The 24141-nt window shown below is 36.0% G+C and overlaps 1 protein-coding gene across 4 annotated transcripts in view; it reads right to left on the reverse strand.

Annotated features, from left to right (window-relative positions):
- Positions 1-19742: 19742 nt before the first annotated feature.
- The window catches only part of LOC121425149, a 48314-nt gene continuing 43915 nt past the window's right edge, over positions 19743-24141 (reverse strand). For all 4 annotated transcript variants that reach the window (XM_041621146.1, XM_041621145.1, XM_041621144.1 and 1 more), the window contains 5 exons: positions 23308-23402; positions 22606-22765; positions 22016-22157; positions 21181-21302; positions 19743-20211 (listed from right to left, as the gene is read on the reverse strand). In XM_041621146.1, the coding sequence (XP_041477080.1) occupies positions 20011-20211; positions 21181-21302; positions 22016-22157; positions 22606-22765; positions 23308-23402 (720 nt within the window). In that variant the 3' untranslated portion in view covers positions 19743-20010. The remainder of the gene's footprint in view (positions 20212-21180; positions 21303-22015; positions 22158-22605; positions 22766-23307; positions 23403-24141) is intronic.

A 24141-nucleotide genomic window follows, 5' to 3' on the forward strand; every position in this document is an offset into this window, starting at 1 on the left:
CACTGCTACTACTACTTCTCCTGCTTCTACTACTACTACTACTACTACTACTACTTCTACTTCTACCACTACTACTACTACTACTACCACTACTAGCAACACTACTCCTACTGCTCTCCTTTTTTCTTCTACTTCTAGTTTTACTGCTACCACCACTTCTACCACTACTTTTACTGTACTACTAGTGTGAAGAGTGCTACACAGTGGATTAGTCGACCAGTGGCTTAGTCTTTTAACTTTGAAATAGAGGGTTGTGGACAGGAACTATCAATGGCATAAATTCCTTCAGCAGGAAATTGATCTGCTGCACTCAACTCGGTTGAGGTACATGAACAGTAGATGGGTGCCTTGCAGTGATTTATTCCTTGAGTGTTCTAAACAGCTGCTCTGCTAAAGCCACTGTAATTACACTGAAGAACGCTTTAGAGTTAAACGCTGTATAAACAAGCATAATTACTACTAATGATAATACTATTATTACTACTACTATTACTACTACTACTTCTACAACTACTACTACTACTACTACTACTACTACAACAACAACAACAACTACTACTACTACTACTACTTCTACTACTACTACTACTACTTCTTCTACTACTGCTACTACTACTACTACTACTACTACTACTACTACTACTTTGACTAATATTATTGTTACTACTACTGATATTACAGCACTACTATTAAAATGATTTTCTTGTAATAATACTATTCCTACTAGTAATATTGCTAAAAAATACTACTACTACTCAAGGAAGATGTGATATGGCTGATTGGATGATCTTCTGAACTTTGAACTACAAGGTCTGGGGTTCTTATTTTTCATCTTTTAAAAAGGAAACAACTGCTGCTGCTGCTGCTAATACTACTTCTACTTCTGTTACTACTACTACTACTTCTTCTGCCGCTACGACTGCTTCTGCTGATTTTACTACTACTACTACTACTACTACTACTACTACTGCTACTACTACTACTATACTACTTATACTTCTATAGCTGCTACAACTACTCTTACTAGTGCTACAAATATGGCTACTACTGCTGCTACTTCTACTACTACTAATACTACCTTATACTGTTATATAACTATTTTCCCTACCAATATACTACTCCTATTTTATGTACTACTTCTACTATTGCTGCTAATTTGATCCTTCAGCAACTACTATTACTAATAACCATATTATGACTACTACTACTACTACTACTACTTCTGCTGCTACAACTGCTTCTGCTGATGTTACTACTACTACTACTACGACTACTTTTTATCTATTCTACTACTATTTCAGCTATTACTATGGCAATTAATACTAATACTTCTACTACTACTGTAGGTCTACTACTAGTAATAATAATTACTACTACTACTTATACTACTACTACTACTACTTCTACTACTACTACTACTTCTACTACTGCTGCTGCTACTACTACTACTTCTACTTCTTTTTCTTCTTCGTCTTCTACTACTACTACTACTTCTATTACTACTAGGACTAATACTGCTTTTGCTATTACTACTACTTCTTTTACTACTACTTCTACTACTACTACTACTACTACTACTACAGGACTACTACTTCTAATGCAACTGCTACTTCTATTTCAACCAAAACTATGACTAATCACTTATACCTTTCCTAGTATATTACCTACTTACCATCATATTACCCTGTATTGCTGTTACTTTACTTCTGCTGCTCAAAATACCGAGGGGGGGGGTGGGGCTCTCACTGTGAATCATCCGTATTCACACTATTTGCTTGATTGGATGAAATATATACTCTTTTCACTTGTCCATTGTTGAAAAGTATACCCTTTCTGATATTGGTACCCTATTCAATGTACTTGTGCATATAGCCCCCCCCCCCCCCCCCCCGGCAAATACCATGCTTTTTCATCATTCTATTTCTTTTTGATCCAAACTGCTCTTCAGTATTTACATATCATCTCTACTGGTAAATTCTGTTGAAAATATGTGAACCATATTAAAAGGTACAAACTTGAACTGTTGTGTATCTACCATATAGATAAGAAAAAGTGAAGACATTCAGGCTGTACATGAAAATAATTTTAAAACTAAGTTTAAGATTTCTTACCTATTTTACCTTACATGTAAGTCACTTATATTTAGGCTGCTCATTGACTACAGAGCTTAGAGTGTGACCTGGTCCATATATACCTGTGTTTTTCCTTTTCTTCTAATTCAATTTCTTAAAAAAAAATAAACATTGCAATAGTCATTTTGTAATTTTTGAAGGCTTGGTGAAAATACATAAAGTACACGTAATTATCTAAAGCTATATCTGAAGGCAAAGGTCGTGACAGTACTGATTCCCTCATATTTATTTATTGTGGAGTGGCCATAAATTGTGCAATAATATGATAAATTGTCTATTTCAGTTTTTTGTTTTAAGAAAATGAAATTTGGCTTTATTTGCAATTCATATTGTATGAAAATGGCAATGGCTTTGACAAATCATTTTATGTGAAGCATACTGAGGGTACTTTATGTGTAGGGAATTGATTGTAATACTCAAATGAAAATATATGTATATTTTTAGAAATTTTTATGTGTTTCAGAATAATATTCAGTCTCATAAGTTAATTTTTCCCTCTTATATAAATTACAAAGCAGGTCTTTATGTACATTCATGTCATGTTATTGGTGTATTTTGAAATATTTTGAAATACGGGAAATCCTATGAATAGTACTGCAATGCAGATTACAAAATGGTTTATGATAAATATAGATGATTATATAGATATTGATATTTAATAAGATTGTACTTGCTTTAAGCTCATGGTAGACAATTTACCATTTATTCTTGTAAAGGTATATGCCAAAAATTGACTGATTTAACTTTAAAGATTTATGAAATATCAATAAATTCATCAGTTCTCTGTTTTTGTGGCATAATTTTATCTAATATTGTTTTTGTGTTCTTTAATATGTACATTGATAAAGCATTTTAGAGGAAGAATGACTAATTTGACTAGCATTTTTTGCAAGGATTTCTTTTGGAAGTATGTAATAAGGAATTGTAAGACTTGTATTGTAATTGATTAATGGGAAGATTACTTTTGAAAAGAAAATGAAATTCTATGAATTAACTTTTGTGAGGAAAGCTGGTGAGGCATCTGAATCCTTTATTTATCATGCATATTTAATGGGGAACCAGTGATAATTGAACACTTTAGTAATCATTGTTTTAATGATGAATTTAACCATAGTAATAGGATGTGAATTGATATTGATCAAACACGGTGCGGTTTACAACCAGTTTTTCTTTATATTGAGAATAGCCAAAAGTTCCCAGATGTAGCCCACACCGCACATGTGTGTGACCAAGTAACTTCTGGTAGCGTAAAGGTAAGAATAGTTTACAGCAAGAGGGATAACACAAGTATTTACAATAATTTCTCCTCAAAATGTAAGAAGAGAATGAGAAAGCGGTGCAAGCACTAGCAATTGTATGAGTGTTGGGTCACATTTTATTTACAAGGAAGTAGAATTTCAAGTTCTGTGCACAAAGTAAAGTGAATGGTTAATTCACGCCACGCGCTTTATCCTGCAAATTTCCGTTATTGCCAATAGCAAGAACTGAACAGCGGTTAAAATTCCCCGATTGTTTTAAGCCACTGTGATTATATGTTTGGTGTATGGCAAGAAATCTGTTTCTTCCTGCAGGAATCCACTCAGCATCTTTTCATCACTACTCCTGCCATTTTAACAAAGACCAAACAATGGAGAATGCAGGAAAGCCACTATGGAAGACGCTGATGTGGATTCCGCCCCAGCGCCTTTTCATTACTACTCCTGCCATTTTGACAAAGACAAAACAATAGGGAATGCAGGAGAGCCACTCTGGAAAATGCTTGGAAGGAATCACCCTCAGCACCTTTTCATCACTACTTCTTACCATTTCAACATAGATGTATACAAAACTACATGTATAGGTAATGCAGGATAGTCACATAATGACACTGGGGAGCATTCATCCTCAGTGCCTTTTCATCATTATTCTTGCCATTTCGACAAATTGGAATGCAGGAAGTCACTGAGAAAGATGCTGGGGAGAACTAATGCTAAAATATTAATCACATGGTCTAATATATGTACTTGACCAATTATCTTGAAATTAAATGATGGTCAAAGAATCAATTCAGATAAATAGTCATTGGACAATATATGGGATTTGACCGTATGGGAGTAGACAAAAAACAGAAGACCAAGTGCTAATTTCATTCTTATGGCATGATGAATAGACGAGTGTACTCAAAACATGCAATTTAATTACATTAGAGTCATTTTGTGAATCGAGATAAGAGGTAAGAACTTTTCCTTACCCTACATCATAGTTACATGTACATCATCTATGCGTCATATTTGAAGTCCCTGTAGATACATGTATGTGTATAGTGATGACCGTTTACTTTTTGTAACATTTGACAATTCAAGACTTTCCCATTCACTTTTGTTCAAACTGTCTTCTATCGTTTCTCTGAATTTTCTGTCGTAAGTTTTAACAACTTTTTACTCCATTGGATTCTGCTCGGTAACCTCTTTACATTTAGCTTTCTAGAGGTGAATATCGCAGATGATATCGTTCTTGAAATGGTATATGATGTTCAAATTTTTGTCATTTTCATCTCAATTAAAGCTATCTGCCTTGTGATTTTCTGAACTTTTTAAGTAGAGAACGGAAATGGACAGATATTATATAGAAAATAAAAATATTGCACAAAGTTCAAACTTAATTGCTCTATCAGCATGAAGAGTGTTTTGTGAATACATTGTGATATTAGAATGCTTCGTTATTTATTTTCTAGAATAATTTAATTGCATAATTTATCTGTGCAGTTTATGCCATGTTCTCAGGCTTTTGATTCCGTATGAAAAAAACATATTTCGTAGAAAAATTGATAATAAATGACTTATGTTCAAGTCCAAAGAAAGCATATTTACACGGTCTGTGCAGCTGGTTGTAAGTTTTCCTTCTGTATCTTAATATTTTGATAGAATTTTATTTATTTATTTGAACATGAGTCCAAGTCTGATAGTTGCGAAGGTTTTGGGACCATTAGTTACTGAACGAAGCTGCTCTAAAATAATTAGTACAAATAGAGGGTGGTTTACTTCCATGGCATATGAAATGAGCAAATTGTATAGTTGTACCTATGAACACTGCAATTACACATTCTACTGATCACTGACAAAAGGAAGCAACTCTTTTCTTCAAAATTGACCTTTTTATTCTCGAGTTGAGATATTTCCTTTATTATGCTACTCATGATGTTAAAGGCAATGGGGTCCCATAGCACCCAATTTGTGAAATAAATGTTGCAAAAGCATTGGTAAATATATTTCCACACACATTGTAAACACGATGGCCCGAATTCACAAAAAAAACCTAGCTCCTAGTTTTTTCATTTGCGTTTCAAAAGGAGGTTTAAACCCCCGAGGGGGTTTAAATTGGTCATAAAACGTCATGAAACGTCAAATTTTTTAGTTGGCTCCGAGATGTAGTTTAAACAATGGTTTAATTTTACGAGCATGCGCACTTGAGAAGTTTGTGAAAAATCCGTGAAGCGAAGATAATTTTTCTTGCGGTATTGGAAGTGTCGAGTGATCTTCTTGATCAGAAATTTTGCTATTAGACCAACAGGAAACCTCTATTGAACCATCCATCAAATACTTTATATTGGACCCACAAGAAACTTCTATGGGAGCAACAGAATAATTCTATTGAACCATCCATCAAATACTTTATATTGGACCCACAAGAAACTTCTATGGGAGCAACAGAATAATTCTATTGAACCATCCATCAAATACTTTATATTGGACCCACAAGAAACTTCTATGGGAGCAACAGAATAATTCTATTGAACCATCCATCAAATACTTTATATTGGACCCACAAGAAACTTCTATGGGAGCAACAGAATAATTCTATTGAACCATCCATCAAATACTTTATATTGGACCCACAAGAAACTTCTATGGGGGCAACAGAATAATTCTATTGAACCATCCATCAAATACTTTATATTGGACCCACAAGAAACTTCTATGGGAGCAACAGAATAATTCTATTGGACCATCCATCAAATACTTTATATTGGACCCACAAGAAACTTCTATGGGAGCAACAGAATAATTCTATTGAACCATCCATCAAATACTTTATATTGGACCCACAAGAAACTTCTATGGGAGCAACAGAATAATTCTATTGGACCATCCATCAAATACTTTATATTGGACCCACAAGAAACTTCTATGGGAGCAACAGAATAATTCTATTGAACCATCCATCAAATACTTTATATTGGAACCACAAGAAACTTCTATGGGAGCAACAGAATAATTCTATTGAACCATCCATCAAATACTTTATATTGGACCCACAAGAAACTTCTATGGGAGCAACAGAATAATTCTATTGGACCATCCATCAAATACTTTATATTGGAACCACAAGAAACTTCTATGGGAGCAACAGAATAATTCTATTGAACCATCCATCAAATACTTTATATTGGACCCACAAGAAACTTCTATGGGAGCAACAGAATAATTCTATTGAACCATCCATCAAATACTTTATATTGGACCCACAAGAAACTTCTATGGGAGCAACAGAATAATTCTATTGGACCAACAGAAAACCGCTATTGGACCATCACAGATATTCTGTAAGGCCCACAGGAAACTTGTATTGGACCAACAAAATAATTCTATTGGACCAACAGAAAACCTCTATTGGACCATCAAAAACTTTATATTAGACCCACAGGAAACTTCTATTGGACCCACAGGAAACTTCTATTGGACCAACAAAATAATTCTATGGGACCAACAGAAAACCTCTATTGGACCATCAAAAAATATTCTATAAGACCCACAGGAAACTTGTATTGGACCAACAAAATAATTCTATTGGACCAACAGAAAACTGCTATTGGACCATCACAAATATTCTATAAGGCCCACAGGAAACTTGTATTGGACCAACAAAATAATTCTATTGGACCAACAGAAAACCACTATTGGACCATCACAAATATTCTATAAGGCCCACAAGAAAATTCTATTGGACCAACAAAATAATTCTATTGGACCAACAGAAAACCTCTATTGGACCATCAAAAACTTTATATTAGACCCACAGGAAACTTCTATTGGACCCACAGGAAACTTCTATTGGACCAACAAAATAATTCTATGGGACCAACAGAAAACGTCTATTGGACCATCAAAAAATATTCTATAAGACCCACAGGAAACTTGTATTGGACCAACAAAATAATTCTATTGGACCAACAGAAAACTGCTATTGGACCATCACAAATATTCTATAAGGCCCACAGGAAACTTGTATTGGACCAACAAAATAATTCTATTGGACCAACAGAAAACCACTATTGGACCATCACAAATATTCTATAAGGCCCACAAGAAAATTCTATTGGACCAACAAAATAATTCTATTGGACCAACAGAAAACCTCTATTGGACCATCAAAAAAATATTCTTTCAGACCCACAGGAAACTTCTATGGAACCCACAGAAATCTGCTACTGGACCAACAGGAAACCTCTATTAGACCATCAAAAACTTTATATTAGACCCACAGGAAACTTCCATTGGACCAACAAAATAATTCTATGGGACCAGCAGAAAACCTCTATTGGACCATCAAAAAATATTATATAAGACCCACAGGAAACTTGTATTGGACCAATAAAATAATTCTATTGGACCAACAGAAAACCTCTACTGGACCATCAAAACTAGTCTATAAGACCCACAGCTAGAAACTTCTATTGGTTTTAGTAAGAAACTCATTCCATAGAGTAGCTTCATTTTGTCAGTACTGTAGATGGCAGCTGGGGTCATATTTTCTGTCACAACATCGCGAGCTTGAGTCACTGGTGCAAATGGTGTTCTCCCCTTTGCATGGCTGAGAGGTATGTTATATTGCCTGTCAGTTTCTATGTCAAAAGGTGTATTTCTGTCCATCCCTCTGTACTAAAAAATATCTTTCACCTTCCTGCACCTTTCTGCCATCTCCAATTCATTGGCAGTTGCCAAGATATCACCACATTTGTTAGCTGTCTTTTGGAAACCGCTAAGTGATCTGGTTGGAATACTCCTTGCTGTTATAATCCTGCTTGCAGCAGCATTTGCAATACTGCTTTGGTATAGTTCCACCTGTGGAGCCATGTTGGTATAGCAGTTTTTTCTCCCTGATTCTGTTTGAATGAAGTACATTTTATAATATTGAACAAAACAATGGAGGTAGCAACTCAGAAAGCACAGCTTGTGATGAGGGCACCTTCACAAAAACAATATACATAGCACACCAAAGGCAACTTTATATAAAATACTAATGTTATCGGAAACAGAAGATAAATTGTTACATGTAACTATCTCTCTGAAAAACTTTAGAGCAGTTGATTCAAATTTACAAGTCCTGCACTTGAATATGACAGTAACTGCAATTCCTCCCAGGGGGGGAGGGGGGCCACTTACATTGACGAGTGGATACCATGCGTGACCCCAAAAATACATGTTACAATCTTATAAGCGAATCGTTCTTATTGTCGCCAGATAGCGAATATTTTTTCCCGTACATGCCTGTCATGAACTCCTCAGTACCTGGAAGTAATTGTATTGAGCGTGCGTGATCGAGCAAACAAACTCTCAATTATTATATTAGGAGGGATGGGGCATGGGATTGGGCAAAACCTCTTTCATCCACCAAAAAAGTAAGGTACAGTATATATTTTTGCCACATATTCTCTATTAATTCCTACTTCTCTGCTGCTCTTGCAAATTCCAGTTTCTTTCAACCATTCATTATCAAGATTAACCTGCCTACGCCCTATAGCCTGCCCCAGACTACCTCTACATCTATCATTGCATACTCAACTCTATATAAGAACCAAAGACACATGTTGTACAAATATTTCATTTATGCATTTAATATCATGTTACATTTCACATTACATGTATTGTTGGTAAATTTACAATCATCAACTCAAATCAAATAAACATACCAATTTGCAATCAACTGCAAGATTAAATGGCAGAGTTTATACATGTTATAGCATTACACATATCATTGTATAATATTAATCGAATTCACGAGTTTGGACGAGTCAATTACACAATACAGGGATTTTAAAAAGTGTTAATACCTTTCTAGGTACAATCATTTTATCACAAAGTGTAGAGTGCTTGCTCTAATTACCACCTTCTTCCTTCTTCTTCATAATAAGTTGAAATACTACCCCCCCCCAATATAAAATAAGAAAAAAGAAAAGGACCAGAAGTATGTCAACTGCTTAAAAGCTATTTTTAGCACACAACATGAATATATGGCCTGACACATGTATTCCAGCCCTATTCTTAATTGAATGGATCATTAGAATTGTCATTAACACTAAAATTTCTTATGTATTCATTTCATCAGACGACTGACTAGGGCCCCAATCTTTACAAACAGTTGCTATGTATTTCAACAATCTCAAACACAGAAAGCCAAAGATGTCATAATTCACCCCAGAGACATTAAGTGATTTCAAGTCCAGTGTTGGCCTTGATGTCGGTGTTGAAATTTGGATTGCTTCCCCGAGCTCCAAAACTTATTCAGAGTTTGTAAAACTGATCCAGACCACATTATTGACATCTCAACAACTAGTGAATTTACGGAACCATCTTCATTTCATGTTTGGTGTCATAATTGTGTAAAAATTGACCTAACACTAACACCAAAAGGTCAACACTGAACTTGAAATCACCCATTTTCTATACTTTTATTAACACAATGGGTGATTTCAAGTTCAGTGTTGACCTTTTGGTGTTGGTGTTACATGTAGATCAATTTTTACACGATTATAACGCCAAAAATAAAATGAAGATCGTCCTAAAAAGTCACTCACTATTTGTTGAGGTGTTAATAATGTGATCTGTATCAGTTTTACAAACTACATGTATGAATAAATTTTGGAGCCAGGGGAAGCAATCAAAATTTTAACACCAACACCAACACTGGACTTGGAATCACACAATGAGCATGATAATCTCTCACACTCCTCGAAACAGGACCCAGTGCCCCTGCAATAGGATACAGAAAACAATCACAGCCATTACAGTCAAACTTGTATTTGTGACACAGCCAGTCCTGTATAGGCTTTCTGTCTATAACAAGCTAAAGATTGGTTTCCTCACATTCCCCCATAAAGCAGATAATAGCGAGTTTTCACATAGCAATGTACAGAGGATTCAAGAACTTAGAAAATATATTGCCAAATGTCCTTCATGACAAAGAACAACCAACAAGTTGCATACATTTGAAATTTCGAAGCTTCGTTATTGCGAAGGTTCGGAAATTTCGAAGGTTCGTTGTTCCGAAGGTTCGTTAGTCCGAAAACGAAGTGAGGTTCGTAATTCCGAAGGTTCGTTAATCCGAAAACGAAATGAACTTTGTAATTCCGAAGGTTCGTTAATCCGAAAACGAAATGAGGTTTGTAATTCCGAAAGTTTATTAGTCCGAAAACCAAACCTTATTTCGTTTTCGGACTTACAAACCTTCAGAACAACGAACCTTATTTCGTTTTCGGATTAAAGAACCTTCGGAAAAACGAACCTTATTTCGTTTTCGGATTATCGAACCTTCGGAATAACGCCACAAATGTTTGGATTAACGAACATCGAGGTGTTGGCAACTTATCTGTATCGGAATTACGAACCTTCAGAATAAAGAACCTTCAGAATTACGAAGTGTAACCCCGAGAAGTCATTGTTAAAAATTGGTGAATCAAAACAGCAGTTTAGTCTCTGACTCTGGACAAATAACATATATGCAATTTATCGTTGGCTCTGAAACTTGGGATGGAACTGCTATGGTGGTTCATATATTTTTGACAAAGACCTCCCAACTGTTCTTTGTCATTTGACGGACAATTTCAACAAATTTACCGTGTTCCTGAATCCTCTGTACATAGCAGAGCTAAAACTAACTAATATTACAGGAACTTGTCCATAAAGACCACCCTGGTGGGTGTTTCATAAAGCTATTCATAAGATACGAATGACTTTACGAATGACTGGTGATCCTTTCTTGTGCTCTGTGATATCCCATTGTAATTGAGATATGACCTAAGAACATGTTCCGGTCGTTCGTAACTATACGAACAGCTCTATGAAACACCCACCCGCTCAAAAAGACCATTTTCTGCCTCCCTTGGGTGGTCTTTAAATAAAGGGTTTACAGTATCAGAAATATCAAGACAGAGGATGTTTGCGGTTTAGATGTGGTTCAGTAGTGCAGCTGGGACCCTGTTACATAAAACTTTCTTTCAAGGTATCTTTGCCATCCAATGGTAACTACAATGGGCACAAATTCTCAACAGCCAATTAAAATCCAGGATTTCATGGTAGTTACCAGTGGATCGCAAAGTTACCATGATGGTGACTATCATGCAACCATGACACTTCACAAATCTCAGAAAAATTTGCTTTATATCAAATTTAATTTCAACCATTCCACACAACATAAAGCAAGTATAAATGCAAGAACCCAATACCTTGTCTTGTATAAGTCCTAAAAAATACATGTAGACGATACATGTACATTATAAAAAAAATTATGGAGGACCTCTTGCCCAAATTGCCCTGGCAAAAATATTGAAAACATTTTTTTTCCAATGTAAATTTCAAGAATTTTTTTCTCCAAAGAGTGGCCCAGATCATTTAATTCAATTTAAAAAAAAAATCTTTAAAATCAGCTTGATCACTTCTGTTCTACACATGTAGCTATCATTTATACACAAGTTATTTCCCCCAGCGCCCCTCCCCTGGAACATGCGTAAAACCATGACCTTGCACTTCGAGCATAGCATAGTCGGACCCATGCAGTAATACATGTATGTCAATATACATGAACATGTAGTACATATATTAACTTAGGATTAAAGTTAGTCACACTACCTCACTAACTCTTTATGACAGTACCCTTCAACCCCCCCCCCCCCCCAATAAAAAACCCAACTAACTGCTGCAAAAATGGACAAGTGCCCCCATGCCCAGTATTTTTCCAGCATGATAATACTGAAATTACAACATTATCTCTAAATATCAGTACCCCCATGTATTTTTATTTGTCCTCATGATTACAACATTATCCCAAAATACCACACCATGCAAAATACTTCAAACACAATTTCCAATGCAATATGCAAGAGTGCCCTCTATTGGCTCCTTCAGTCCAGGGTGGCACTCTCTTGTTTAGTACTGCCAATAAAACGTGACATGCGCATCAACGATATCACAACTCTTTACTGCTCTGTCTAATCTGTACAATTGCACATTATCAAATATCGGTACTATAAAGCTTTGAACAAGATATACATTTTATGTATGTACTTTAATCTTTTCAAGGGTACACACAAAATGATACACCATGTTCCGTTTTTATATATACATTTTTAGCCATCATGTTTTACATTTTCATTTAGAAATTTAAAATAGAAAAGCTATGTACAGTATTAAGTAGGATGACCGTAACACAATCAAAATCATTTCACTGGTAAAGTGATGTGCAAATCAAATGCACACTTAACACACAAAATGAGTTGATAAAGTATTGACTGAGGATGACATACATTTCTTTTTAAACATGCAATATTTCTAACATAAAAATATAATAAAATATAATCAGTAAAACTTACAAATTCCATCTTTGTTAATCAAATCACATGTTCAATAACACTAACTCAAGTATAAACAAAAAGGCACATGTTTTGAAATGCAAAAAGAGAAATCTACCTCAAAGATTCTGACAGTACATATCACAATTCTAATAGGTCCCTGTAAAAAAGGACCCCACATTAATACACAGTATACTGTTTTGATGACTGCAAATTTATTCACTATTTTTTCTGCCACTTTTGTTACTAGTTTACTTAAAGGACAAGTCTACCCCAACAACAAAGTGATTTGAATAAAAAGAGAAAAATCCAATAAGCATTACACTGACATTTTAAAGTTTCGCTCAATTTCTCAAAACAGTTATATGCACATCCAGATCGGTATGCAAAGAAGGAGATTGATGACATCATCCACAGAGATGCCAAGTTCAAAGACCAGCTATGCGTGAGATTTCTGTGAATCTGAGTGAGATCACAGACATTGTGTACAATGTATATGGGGATAGGCTGTGATAGTTGCGTGAGACAGAAATTTGAGGGGATGAACAAGAGTCCAAAATGCTTGAGTCTCACGCATAATGCGTGAGACTTGGTAGCTCTGCATCCATTCACCATTTCTTTTGTATTTTATCAAATACATTATTCTAATTTCTCCTCATTGTCCAGTGAAACAATGATTAATTCCTTCCTGAACATGTGATATTAGCATTGTTTGATATTATTTGGTTCAGTCAAGTTAATCCTTATTGTCAAATCTCTAAAAAAAAATGGTGTATTGTATAATTCAAACGATATATAAAAAGAAGAAATAGTGAGGACATCATCGACTGTCTCATTTGCATGTCACTGAGTTGTGCATAATACTGTTTTGTGAAAAGTAAGCATAACTTTAAAATGTAATAACTTTTTTATTTTACATCCGATTGTGATGAAATTTTCAGCATTATGCTAGTTTGATTTTTCTAATAGTCAAAGCAACATTTTGTTGGGGTGGACTTGACCTTCAATGGGCATTTGGTTTCCAATGAAGGAAACAGTTTTGCAGTTGTTTGGGCATATAAAAGCCATTTTCAAAAGTGCTACTATTCTAAAAAAATATAGACAAAGAAAAAGATGTGAATTAAGTGGCTAATATGTTGAATCTTCAACCACAAAATTATTCCTCATACGAATAAGTAAAAGTAATATGACATGGATCTTCAGCAGAAGTTATGTTCCGATAGGTTCATTATAAAACCTATTTTCATGAATGGTTTTTACAATGATATGAAAAGAAACAACAAACCAACCAACCAAATTTCCCTCTTGAGAAATTAAAAAAGGAGGAAAAAAAAACAGCATCACACAATTCATGCTCATATCAAATCTTACCATTTTCCATATTATCTATGATACAGTCACACTGAAAAATAAAAGTATTAAATATTAAAATTGTAACTGAGATCAGAACTTCATTACAATATCATACTGTTGTCTGTAGTTGTAATATCACTTCCAAATTGAAATATCTAGCAGGCAGGTGAAAACTCCATGTCATGTGACAGTGAGTATGCTCAATATACCTACTGAATTTGAAACTATATTGTGACAACAAGCTTTCTATATTTTTAGGGGGTCAACAATATCAAAGAGAAATTTGCCAATCAAGAACTGAGTTGTGAAACATACATTGGTGATCAATGTTTTATAAAATATTTTTAATGCTGTTCATAATTGAGGTCCGTTAAGTAATGAAAACATTAATGTTATTGTTTAAAAAGTTTTATCAATGTTAATATAAACTCATATACATATTTATATAAGTTTTTATCAAATTTATTACCAATATTATTCAATCACCAAACATTTTGATGATTTACTGGCAATATCATTAGTGGCAAGGGTAAAAAATAAATAAATGAAATAAAGCACATTAGAGCCTTTCTGAAAAATAACAAATATACAGTTCAGAAACTCCAATGACATCAATTTGGAAATGAATTGTGTTATTCATATGCTCCAGGAAGACATTAGAAGAGAGTGTCCAAATTGCAAAACTTCTTGATCAGCATTCAACTACACAGCCACATTTTCACCGAGAGTAAAATGTGCTAGATGAAAACTCTAAAAGAAAACATTACAGATGAAGATAGCAACAAGGAAGAATAATATTGTGCAAAACTAGCCCTAAATATTTATTCTACCTTTATCTAGTTGGTGTAACTAAATAATCTACAGGGAAAACAAAGACCCCCATGAAAATAAAGAAAATAAATTCAACAATATATCATGAACTTTGTGGTGCGTGTCTTTTTGATAAAAAAAATATGCAGCATTAAAAACTTTTTTATTTTTACACTTCAGCTGCATCAAAAGAATAAATGATAAGGAGCGCTAAAAGATCTCAAACTAAAAAAAAAAAAATACTTCAAGAAAAAATATGAGTGCTAAAATAAAAGAGATTTAAAGTGATTTATTCCCATCTTCCAAATCAACCAAATTCTATTCAACTATCTGAATATCATGAGTGCAGCTACATACATGTATCCTGCCAAATATATTTTCTGGTCCTAAGTAAGGTACATGTATCCAAGCATGAAATATATTCCACATGTTATTGTATGCAAACATTGAAGGTGAAAAACAACTTGATTCTTAATACATACAATCTTTTCGCACTACAATTTTAGTGTTAAAGATAAATTCCACTTTTGGTAACGATCTCAAAATGACTTTTTTTACGGAATCTAATATAATGACCACCCAAGTGACTGTTTGTATGAATAAAAAATATGTGCCAAAGGATTCTGGAAGAAATTGTGTAATTGCTGAGAAATAAGCAAAATAAGCGCGGATTCGGTCACTTCCATCAGGTCTTTAATTCCAGCAATAATAATACACTATCCCACGTGTGCCTATCTGTGTTGGTGATTTTCAGTGTGAACATTTTTCAGCATAGATTTCAAGATTTCACAAATTTTAGTTTATGTAACTGTACCAGATCTAGATCCTCGATGATATACTGACAATTAAGCCTGGCTTTACAGACTTTCTCATGAAATCAGTGTTTACTGCAACTACTGGCATTTCTCTTTAAGAATAAAAAAATACAGGCGTTTTCCCCCGAATGTGACTACATGATTGGAGAGATTGGAGAGAAAAATGTCTACTTTTTTCAGCGTAATCTGTTCAATTATGCCATTGTATTGCAAGATACATGTGTATGACTATTATCAAAATTAATGGATATAAAATAGTTAAAGGGCAAGTATCTGAAAACAAACAAATAAACAAAAGAGAAATATGATTAGATCTGAGTTGGGTTCAAGATTTCAAAATTATGCTGTTAAAAAAGTGAGATCTATTACTGTTTTTACAACAAAATGTCAAATGGTGCAGAAATAAAATGGAAACATCAAGATTATCAACGATTTCTGATATCACTTGTTGACCATGTGACCAGTCTTTATACCCTATTGCTCTCTTAGTAACTTTCCCCACTACAGTGCGTCCCCCAAAAACTATACACTTTTGACATGGCTGCCAAAAAAAATATAGCACTTTGAGGAAACAAGTGGAATGCCTCTGGCCGTCTCACCTGCATCACGCGGTTCAATATAGCAGCAGTGCTGACTTTGAATACTACTCTAACTCGCACAAGATATTCAGTGATACATGGTTACTCTTATGTCCACTTTTTATGAACTAGACTAATAAACTTACAGAGATATGATGGTTATTCAACGAAAAACCCCAACATGGCCAAAGTTCATTGACCTTACATGACCTTTGACCTTGATCATGTGACCTGAAACTCGAACAGGATGTTCAGTGATACTTGATTACTCTTATGTACAAGTTTCATGAATCAGATCCATAAACTTTCAAAGTTATGATGGTAATTCAACAGATACACCCAATTCGGCCAAAGTTCATTGACCTTTGACCTTGGTCATGTGACCTGAAACGCGCACAGGATGTTCAGTGATACTTGATTACTATAATGTCCAAGTTTAATGAACTAGACCAATAAACTTTAAAAGTTATGATGGTAATTCAACAGATACCCCCGATTCGGCCAAAGTTCATTGACCCTAAATGACCTTTGACCTTAATCATGAGACCTGAAACTTGCACAAAATTTTCAGTGATGCTTGATTACTATTATGTCCAAGTTTCATGAATCAGATCCATAAACTTTCAAAGTTATAATGGGAATTCAACAGATATCCCCAATTCGGCCAAAGTTCATTGACCCTAAATGACCTTTGATCTTGGTCATGTGACGTGAAACTCATGCAGGATGTTCAGTGATACTTGATTAACCTTATGTCCAAGTTTCATGAACTAGGTCCATATATTTTCTAAGTTATGATGACATTTCAAAAACTTAACCTCAGGTTAAGATTTCGATGTTGATTCCTCCAACATGGTCTAAGTTCATTGACCCTAAATGACCTTTGACCTTGGTCATGTGACATGAAACTCTGATAGGATGTTCAGTAATACTTGATTAACCTTATGGCCAAGTTTTATTAACTAGGTCCATATACTTTCTAAGTTATGACGTCATTTCAAAAACTTAACCTCAGGTTAAGATTTGATGTTGACGCCGCTGCCGCCGCCGCCGTCGGAAAAGCGGCGCCTATAGTCTCACTTTGCTTCGCAGGTGAGACAAAAACACTTTACATGTGAGAGAGTGAGCCTGGCAAATGGAGGCGGAGAGGGAAGGGTACATGACTTTTGATTAGTAAAAGGACAAAAAGAAGAGGAATGCACTTTTAACCAAATCTTACCATATCTCGCCCTCTTGCTCGTAACGGGTACCATCACATTACTCTGACTCTCATGAACACACTGCTGAGGTCCACAAGATGAATATGCTACACTAAAATTAAATTTCCTGTTCACTCATGCATTAAATTTCAATTTAGTAACTCATGAAATTTGCCTAAGAAACCAAAACTTATCTTACTCATTAACTTAGCATAACACCCTGCACTTGCAAGTTCCAAAGGACTAACCTCTCTAACAAGTGGAATGCCTCTGGCCGTCTCACCTGCATCACGCGGTTCAATACAGCAGCAGTGCTGACTTTGAATACTACTCTAACTCGCACAAGATGTTCAGTGACACATGGTTACTCTTATGTCCACTTTTTATGAACTAGACCAATAAACTTACAGAGATATGATGGTTATTCAACAAAAAACCCCAACATGGCCAAAGTTCATTGACCTTACATGACCTTTGACCTTGATCATGTGACCTGAAACTCGAACAGGATATTCAGTGATACTTGATTACTCTTATGTACAAGTTTCATGAATCAGATCCATAAACTTTCAAAGTTATGATGGTAATTCAACAGATACACCCAATTCGGCCAAAGTTCATTGACCTTTGACCTTGGTCATGTGACCTGAAACGCGCACAGGATGTTCAGTGATACTTGATTACTCTAATGTCCAAGTTTAATGAACTAGACCAATAAACTTTCAAAGTTATGATGGTAATTCAACAGATACCCCCGATTCGGCCAAAGTTCATTGACCCTAAATGACCTTTGACCTTAATCATGAGACCTGAAACTTGCACAAAATTTTCAGTGATGCTTGATTACTATTGTGTCCAAGTTTCATGAATCAGATCCATAAACTTTCAAAGTTATGATGGGAATTCAACAGATATCCCCAATTCGGCCAAAGTTCATTGACCCTAAATGACCTTTGACCTTGGTCATGTAACGTGAAACTCATGTAGGATGTTCAGTGATACTTGATTAACCTAATGTCCAAGTTTCATGAACTAGGTCCATATATTTTCTAAGTTATGATGACATTTCAAAAACTTAACCTCAGGTTAAGATTTCGAAGTTGATTCCTCCAACATGGTCTAAGTTCATTGACCCTAAATGACCTTTGACCTTGGTCATGTGACATGAAACTCTAATAGGATGTTCAGTAATACTTGATTAACCTTATGGCCAAGTTTTATTAACTAGGTCCATATACTTTCTAAGTTATGACGTCATTTCAAAAACTTAACCTCAGGTTAAGATTTGATGTTGACGCCGCCGCCGCCGTCGCCGCCGCCGCCGTCGGAAAAGCGGCGCCTATAGTCTCACTTTGCTTCGCAGGTGAGACAAAAACTGTAAGGCTAATTCCTGCCCAGCCTGGCCGAGCTTAGTCTCTCAGGAGAGAAGTGGGGGGGGGGCATAGAGATGGAGGGAGGGGTTGCTACATGTAAATGTTCTGTTGACCTTTATCGCATCAACATACTTCACCTAATTAAGTCCTATCTTACCCCTATTCTCCCGACTCTCGATCATGAACACATTGCTGAGATCCACATGATTAAGTCAAAATGCTGCACTAAAAATTGCAATTCATGATCACTCATACATTGAATTTCAATTGAGTAACGCATGGAATTTTCTCAAACAACAAACTGATCACAACTGATCATTAATTCATCACAAAACCCTCAACTTTGCAAGTACTAAACAAACAAAAAACCTGAAAGAAATTGGAAGGCTACTTCCTGCCCAGCCTAATTTTCATACCCTTTATTTCAGTAGGCAGTGCTTGCTCAAGCATGAATAGGTTTCCAACTTTTTAGTGTCATTTAAAAGTTGACTTTATTGGCTTTCCATATATATATATATATATATATATATATATATATATATATATATATAAATATATATATATATATATATGTGTGTGTGTGTCTTCCCCCCAAAGTGATTTTTTTTTAATTGGCAGCCATTTCAAAAGTGTCTAATTTTTGGGGGATGCAATGTACAGGGTGACACTAGATAATTCACGTAGGAATAATCTACAAAACACACTAGGATTTGTTTGCCATACAAATATGACTTGTCATGTACCAATATTGTATACCTAATCAATAGGCAACAGAAGTCACAGGCAACACTACAAACCTTATTCACATAGGAATAATCATCTACAAAAAAAATAGTAAAAACCATATCTACTGTCTAAATGAACCTTCAGTTGTTAGTCCTATTCAAAAATCCTAATTTCTTTTGCGAGAGCTGCTTATATGTCCACCTATTGTGTTTCAATGCACCTGAACTGTTGGGCAGATATATTATTTGACAGCTCTTTTTTAAATTTACTGCAGCTGTATCAAGAGCTTCGTGGGATGATTCCCCTTAGCAACCGTTTTTTTTTTTCACAACGTCCATAACGTCATCGATGCATTCATCATAACAGAAGTACCAAAACTTAAAGCACCATATCAAGCGTGGCAAGCCTTGCTCCAAATACTTTATATTCTCTCCATGTATGGGAGACTCTTACCCCTCAAAAGAGAAGGTCGCTGACGGAACGACTTCTGACACGTGATCTGTGATACCACTCCCTCTTGCAGTGCCCTCACGATGCGAGCCACGGCTGCACCTATCTCTACTGCCGACACAGACTTGTTGCTTAGCAACTGCCAGTCATCTCTATTGACACCCGGTGGAAGCTAAAAGGTGAGGAAAAGGGAAATTCAAAAGAGAAGATGACATACATGTATAACTCCAGAGGTTTTTTTTTTTTTACTTGAAATGGCGGAAAGCATTTTCTTTCAAAAACAATAAATAAAAAAAGCATTTCCCCTGATTAATCGCAAAAATATGCTGTTACCATGACAACACAGTACCAAAATATTTTTTTAAATGTGTCTTGGGTGTCCCCACTCCATAACCAAAGTGTCTACAAATCTCAGGGAACATTGGGCGAAACATGAGCAAATACATGTAGTTTGTTATGTAAGATGTTTCCCTGATGTACAGTATTTACTTCATATGAATCAACATGGCAACACATTACCCAAAACATTCAAAAATTTTGTCCTGGGGCATCTCTGCTCCAAGACCAGTGTGCCAAGGCTCACAAGCATTGAAGAAAAAACCAAGGAATAAATGTAATTTGGATTTTCTTGCAATGGACCGACTAGCCTTTAGACAAGGCTCTGTGTCTTTTATGATATAATATCAAATGCCTACTGACCAGAAAAAAGGCTGGGTGAATGCAAGGATTGCGAGCCCAGTCACAGGGACTTTAGGAACTTGACTAGGATTTAAAATCAAGTTATGTTAAACATTGTTTCTGACGATCACTATCTCTCAAGCAGCGGCCAATCAGCGAGCGTATCGTTTCCATCAATGAACCTCGTACCACAGAAGCAAATGTTCCCAGTCCTAATACGTCACCAACACCAACGGTGCGGATTGGCGCATCGGCATGCTCATGAACAATTCATAAATTCACATCTCCTCTGGGTTCCAAAAGGCAGTTGCTCGATCTCGCGCTCACCTGGGTCACACCACTACTTGACTAGGAATATAATCAAGTTGCGAGGCCTTGTCAAAAGGCTGTGGACCGATCGCCCATCCACCCACCCCCAAGGGTATAACAAGTTTGAATGACACCTGGCCCTTCTGTTACCTACCTCAAATATCTTGTGAGGCACCTTGAATTTGCCACCTGCTGCTCCCCCTGTACATTTGATTGGTATGACGGTATGGTCACTCCATGTGAACTCTTCTGCTTCATGCGCAGCACCAGGTCCACCTAATATGAGAAAGCAAAACATTACGGTCAAAGGTCAAAGTTAAGCTAAGCCTAAGGTGTAATACAGTGCAGTACATTCCATTGGTATGATTGTGTGATTACCCCATGTGAACTCTTCAGCAGCACGAGGTCCACCTGATATATAGAAAACAAACACAAGGTCAGAGGTCAAAGGTCAGGTAAGTTGTGTTACAGGGCAGGACACTTTATTTGTACGACTAAATGGTCACTCTAGGTGAACTCTTCTGCTTCATGGCCAGCACCAGGGCCACCTGATATATAGAAAAAAAACAGTAAGATCAAAGGTAAAGGACAAAGGTCAACTGAAGTTCAACACAAGGAATTGCACCCAATCGGTATGACTGTATGGTCACTCCATGTGAACTTCTTGCTCTCTAATATAGCAGTGACTACTTTACATATGGAAACAATGGGTAAATGTCAAAAGTAAGTGTACTATACCTCTGAAATTAAACATTGTAACTCATTCTGTCAGAAGCATTTTTTTTCCTAAAAAAATCAAAGCTCTAAAAAAAAAAGAAAAACCTGTACATCTGGAGTACAAGGGGGGCATTTCATAAAACAAATGATCAGTGGTTTCCTCTGACTATTTACAATAAGCTCCCGAAATCCTTGCATCTGATTGGCTAAGAGCAAACTCTGTCAATGAAAGTCACTGACAGGACGCCCCATGTAACACTCCCTAAACTTACCTTCTACAATGATACAGATGTCAAAGACCTTGGAAACAATAGACTCTCTCTGTCTGACGCTCTCACCGCAGTAAAGAGTTTGACCAAACGGTGGTTTCTTGAAAGACTTGTCTGGTCTCTGGTCAGCTTGGGCACTGCAATCCTAGTCAAGAAGAACAATCCAGAATAACATGGAAATCAATAAAATTTTCATTGCTAACAGCTACAGCTAAAATTCAATCTTTTGTAGATTAAAATATTGATTTTTAATCAAGAATCTTAAATACTGGAAAATTCAATACATTTCAAAGTTTTTTATCGTTTGAGGAAGTGTACTCACAAGACATTAAAATTGAGAAATTTGGGTTGTGTTGATTACCACCAGAAGGGGATATCCATCATGCTTAAAGTAGTGCATTTACATACAGTACAAACCGCCTTATGAAACACCACCCACTGCACCAATGACAATTCGTAATAAAGCTATTATACACTCAGATGATGGGTTGAAGAAAGTAGCAAACTACATGTATATCCAACGATAGAAATTTTCAGCTTATTCAAAGGCAAATATTTGGTCTGGAATCTCATTTTCTTCCATCCCACCTTACCCTTTCATCTTTGGTAGGTAGGATGTGCCACACCCTCGGTTCCATCTTCAGTTTTCTCCTCTCATCATAGAAGCTCTTGGATACGTCTTGACCCACCCCGTAGAATCCTCCGGTGATCAGGGTGACGGTCGGCAGCTTGGCCAGGGCTGCTCCGATCGCTCTGTACCAAAGAAGTCAAGATTCAGTCATGATTCATTTCATTCCATGCCAATAATTTTGAGGGGAGGGAACAAAAAGGAGTCCAATATCTCTTCAAATACTTTCTACAGTATCAAGCAAAAGAATGAAAATGGTCACTATGTCTGCAACTATCCCATTGGAAAAAAAAACATTACTCCAATGTTTTGTGCATGTGTATTCAGACTCTAATACACACTTGAACTCTGTCTTGATCTCTAATCAATTACTAGGCATGACTGCTTGGCTTGGAGTCACAATCACAAATGACTTTATTCTCCACTAAACTACAACATATTACACACTGTTATGGAAGTATAGAGCAGATGGAGAGAACAAGGGGTTGTTTACGATGGGGGTAATACAGTATGGTCAATGTTTACATACTTGGTCTGGAGGATGAAAGGAAGGAATGACATTATCACCGTAGGAGAGGAAGGAGTGGTGGTCAGGTTGCGGAACATAATATAGTTCGCAATATATACACATATTATTATACAAACACAATAGAGTGATAATACTTACTTGCATATTTCTGCACTCTTGTCATAGTAGTACTTAGTACCCCCAGCAATATATACACATCCTGTATCAGGCAGGCTCTTGCATACAAAACTAACCTGAGGAGAGACATGACCAGTGGCAAAAAAAAATGACCCTGTTCTCATCTACATCCTTAAACTAGTTTAGTGGAAACCAGTTCATCAATATTGGGGACGTGTGAAGCAGTCTTGGAAGCGATCTCCCAAACCAGTTTAGAAAAGTACCAGGGGGGCCGTTTTATAAAGCTGTTTGTAAGTTAAGAGTGACTTTAAGAACATCGCCGATTCAAAATATACCACTTACCACAAGAAGGGATCACCAGTCTTTCTTAAAGTCGTTCTTAACTTACGAACAGCTTTATAAAGCTTGGTGATGTGGTTTGGATGTACATGTAAGTAACAAAACCATTCTTCAGGAAGCGATCTTTGCAGAGGTACGAGAGTGTGTGGATTGGGGCACGGTACTTGGTACGCAAGTACAAGTTGTGTGTAGAATGCCTCTAGAGGCTGCGGTTTCGTGCAAAATATGTGACTCCACCGAGAGCGTTCCTTTAGCAACCAGACCACTTAACCTAGAGCGATTCTGGAAACCAGGAGATGGTGATGAGGACGCTAGTGAAGCAATCTTCTAAAACTGGTTTAAGAGAAACCAGTTCAAGAAAGTATACTGAGAACGAGGTCATAGTCAAATGATATTTTGAGAGGAGGTTCAATATATCTCACTCTCACATTCTGAAAGAATGATCTCTCAAATTAAGTACTTAAGTGATAAAGTAATTTTTTTTTCGTAAATGGTGGTGGTACTTTACCTGATTGC

The sequence above is a fragment of the Lytechinus variegatus genome, chromosome 12 (genome assembly GCF_018143015.1).
Source record: "Lytechinus variegatus isolate NC3 chromosome 12, Lvar_3.0, whole genome shotgun sequence".
Lineage (NCBI taxonomy): Eukaryota > Metazoa > Echinodermata > Echinoidea > Temnopleuroida > Toxopneustidae > Lytechinus > Lytechinus variegatus.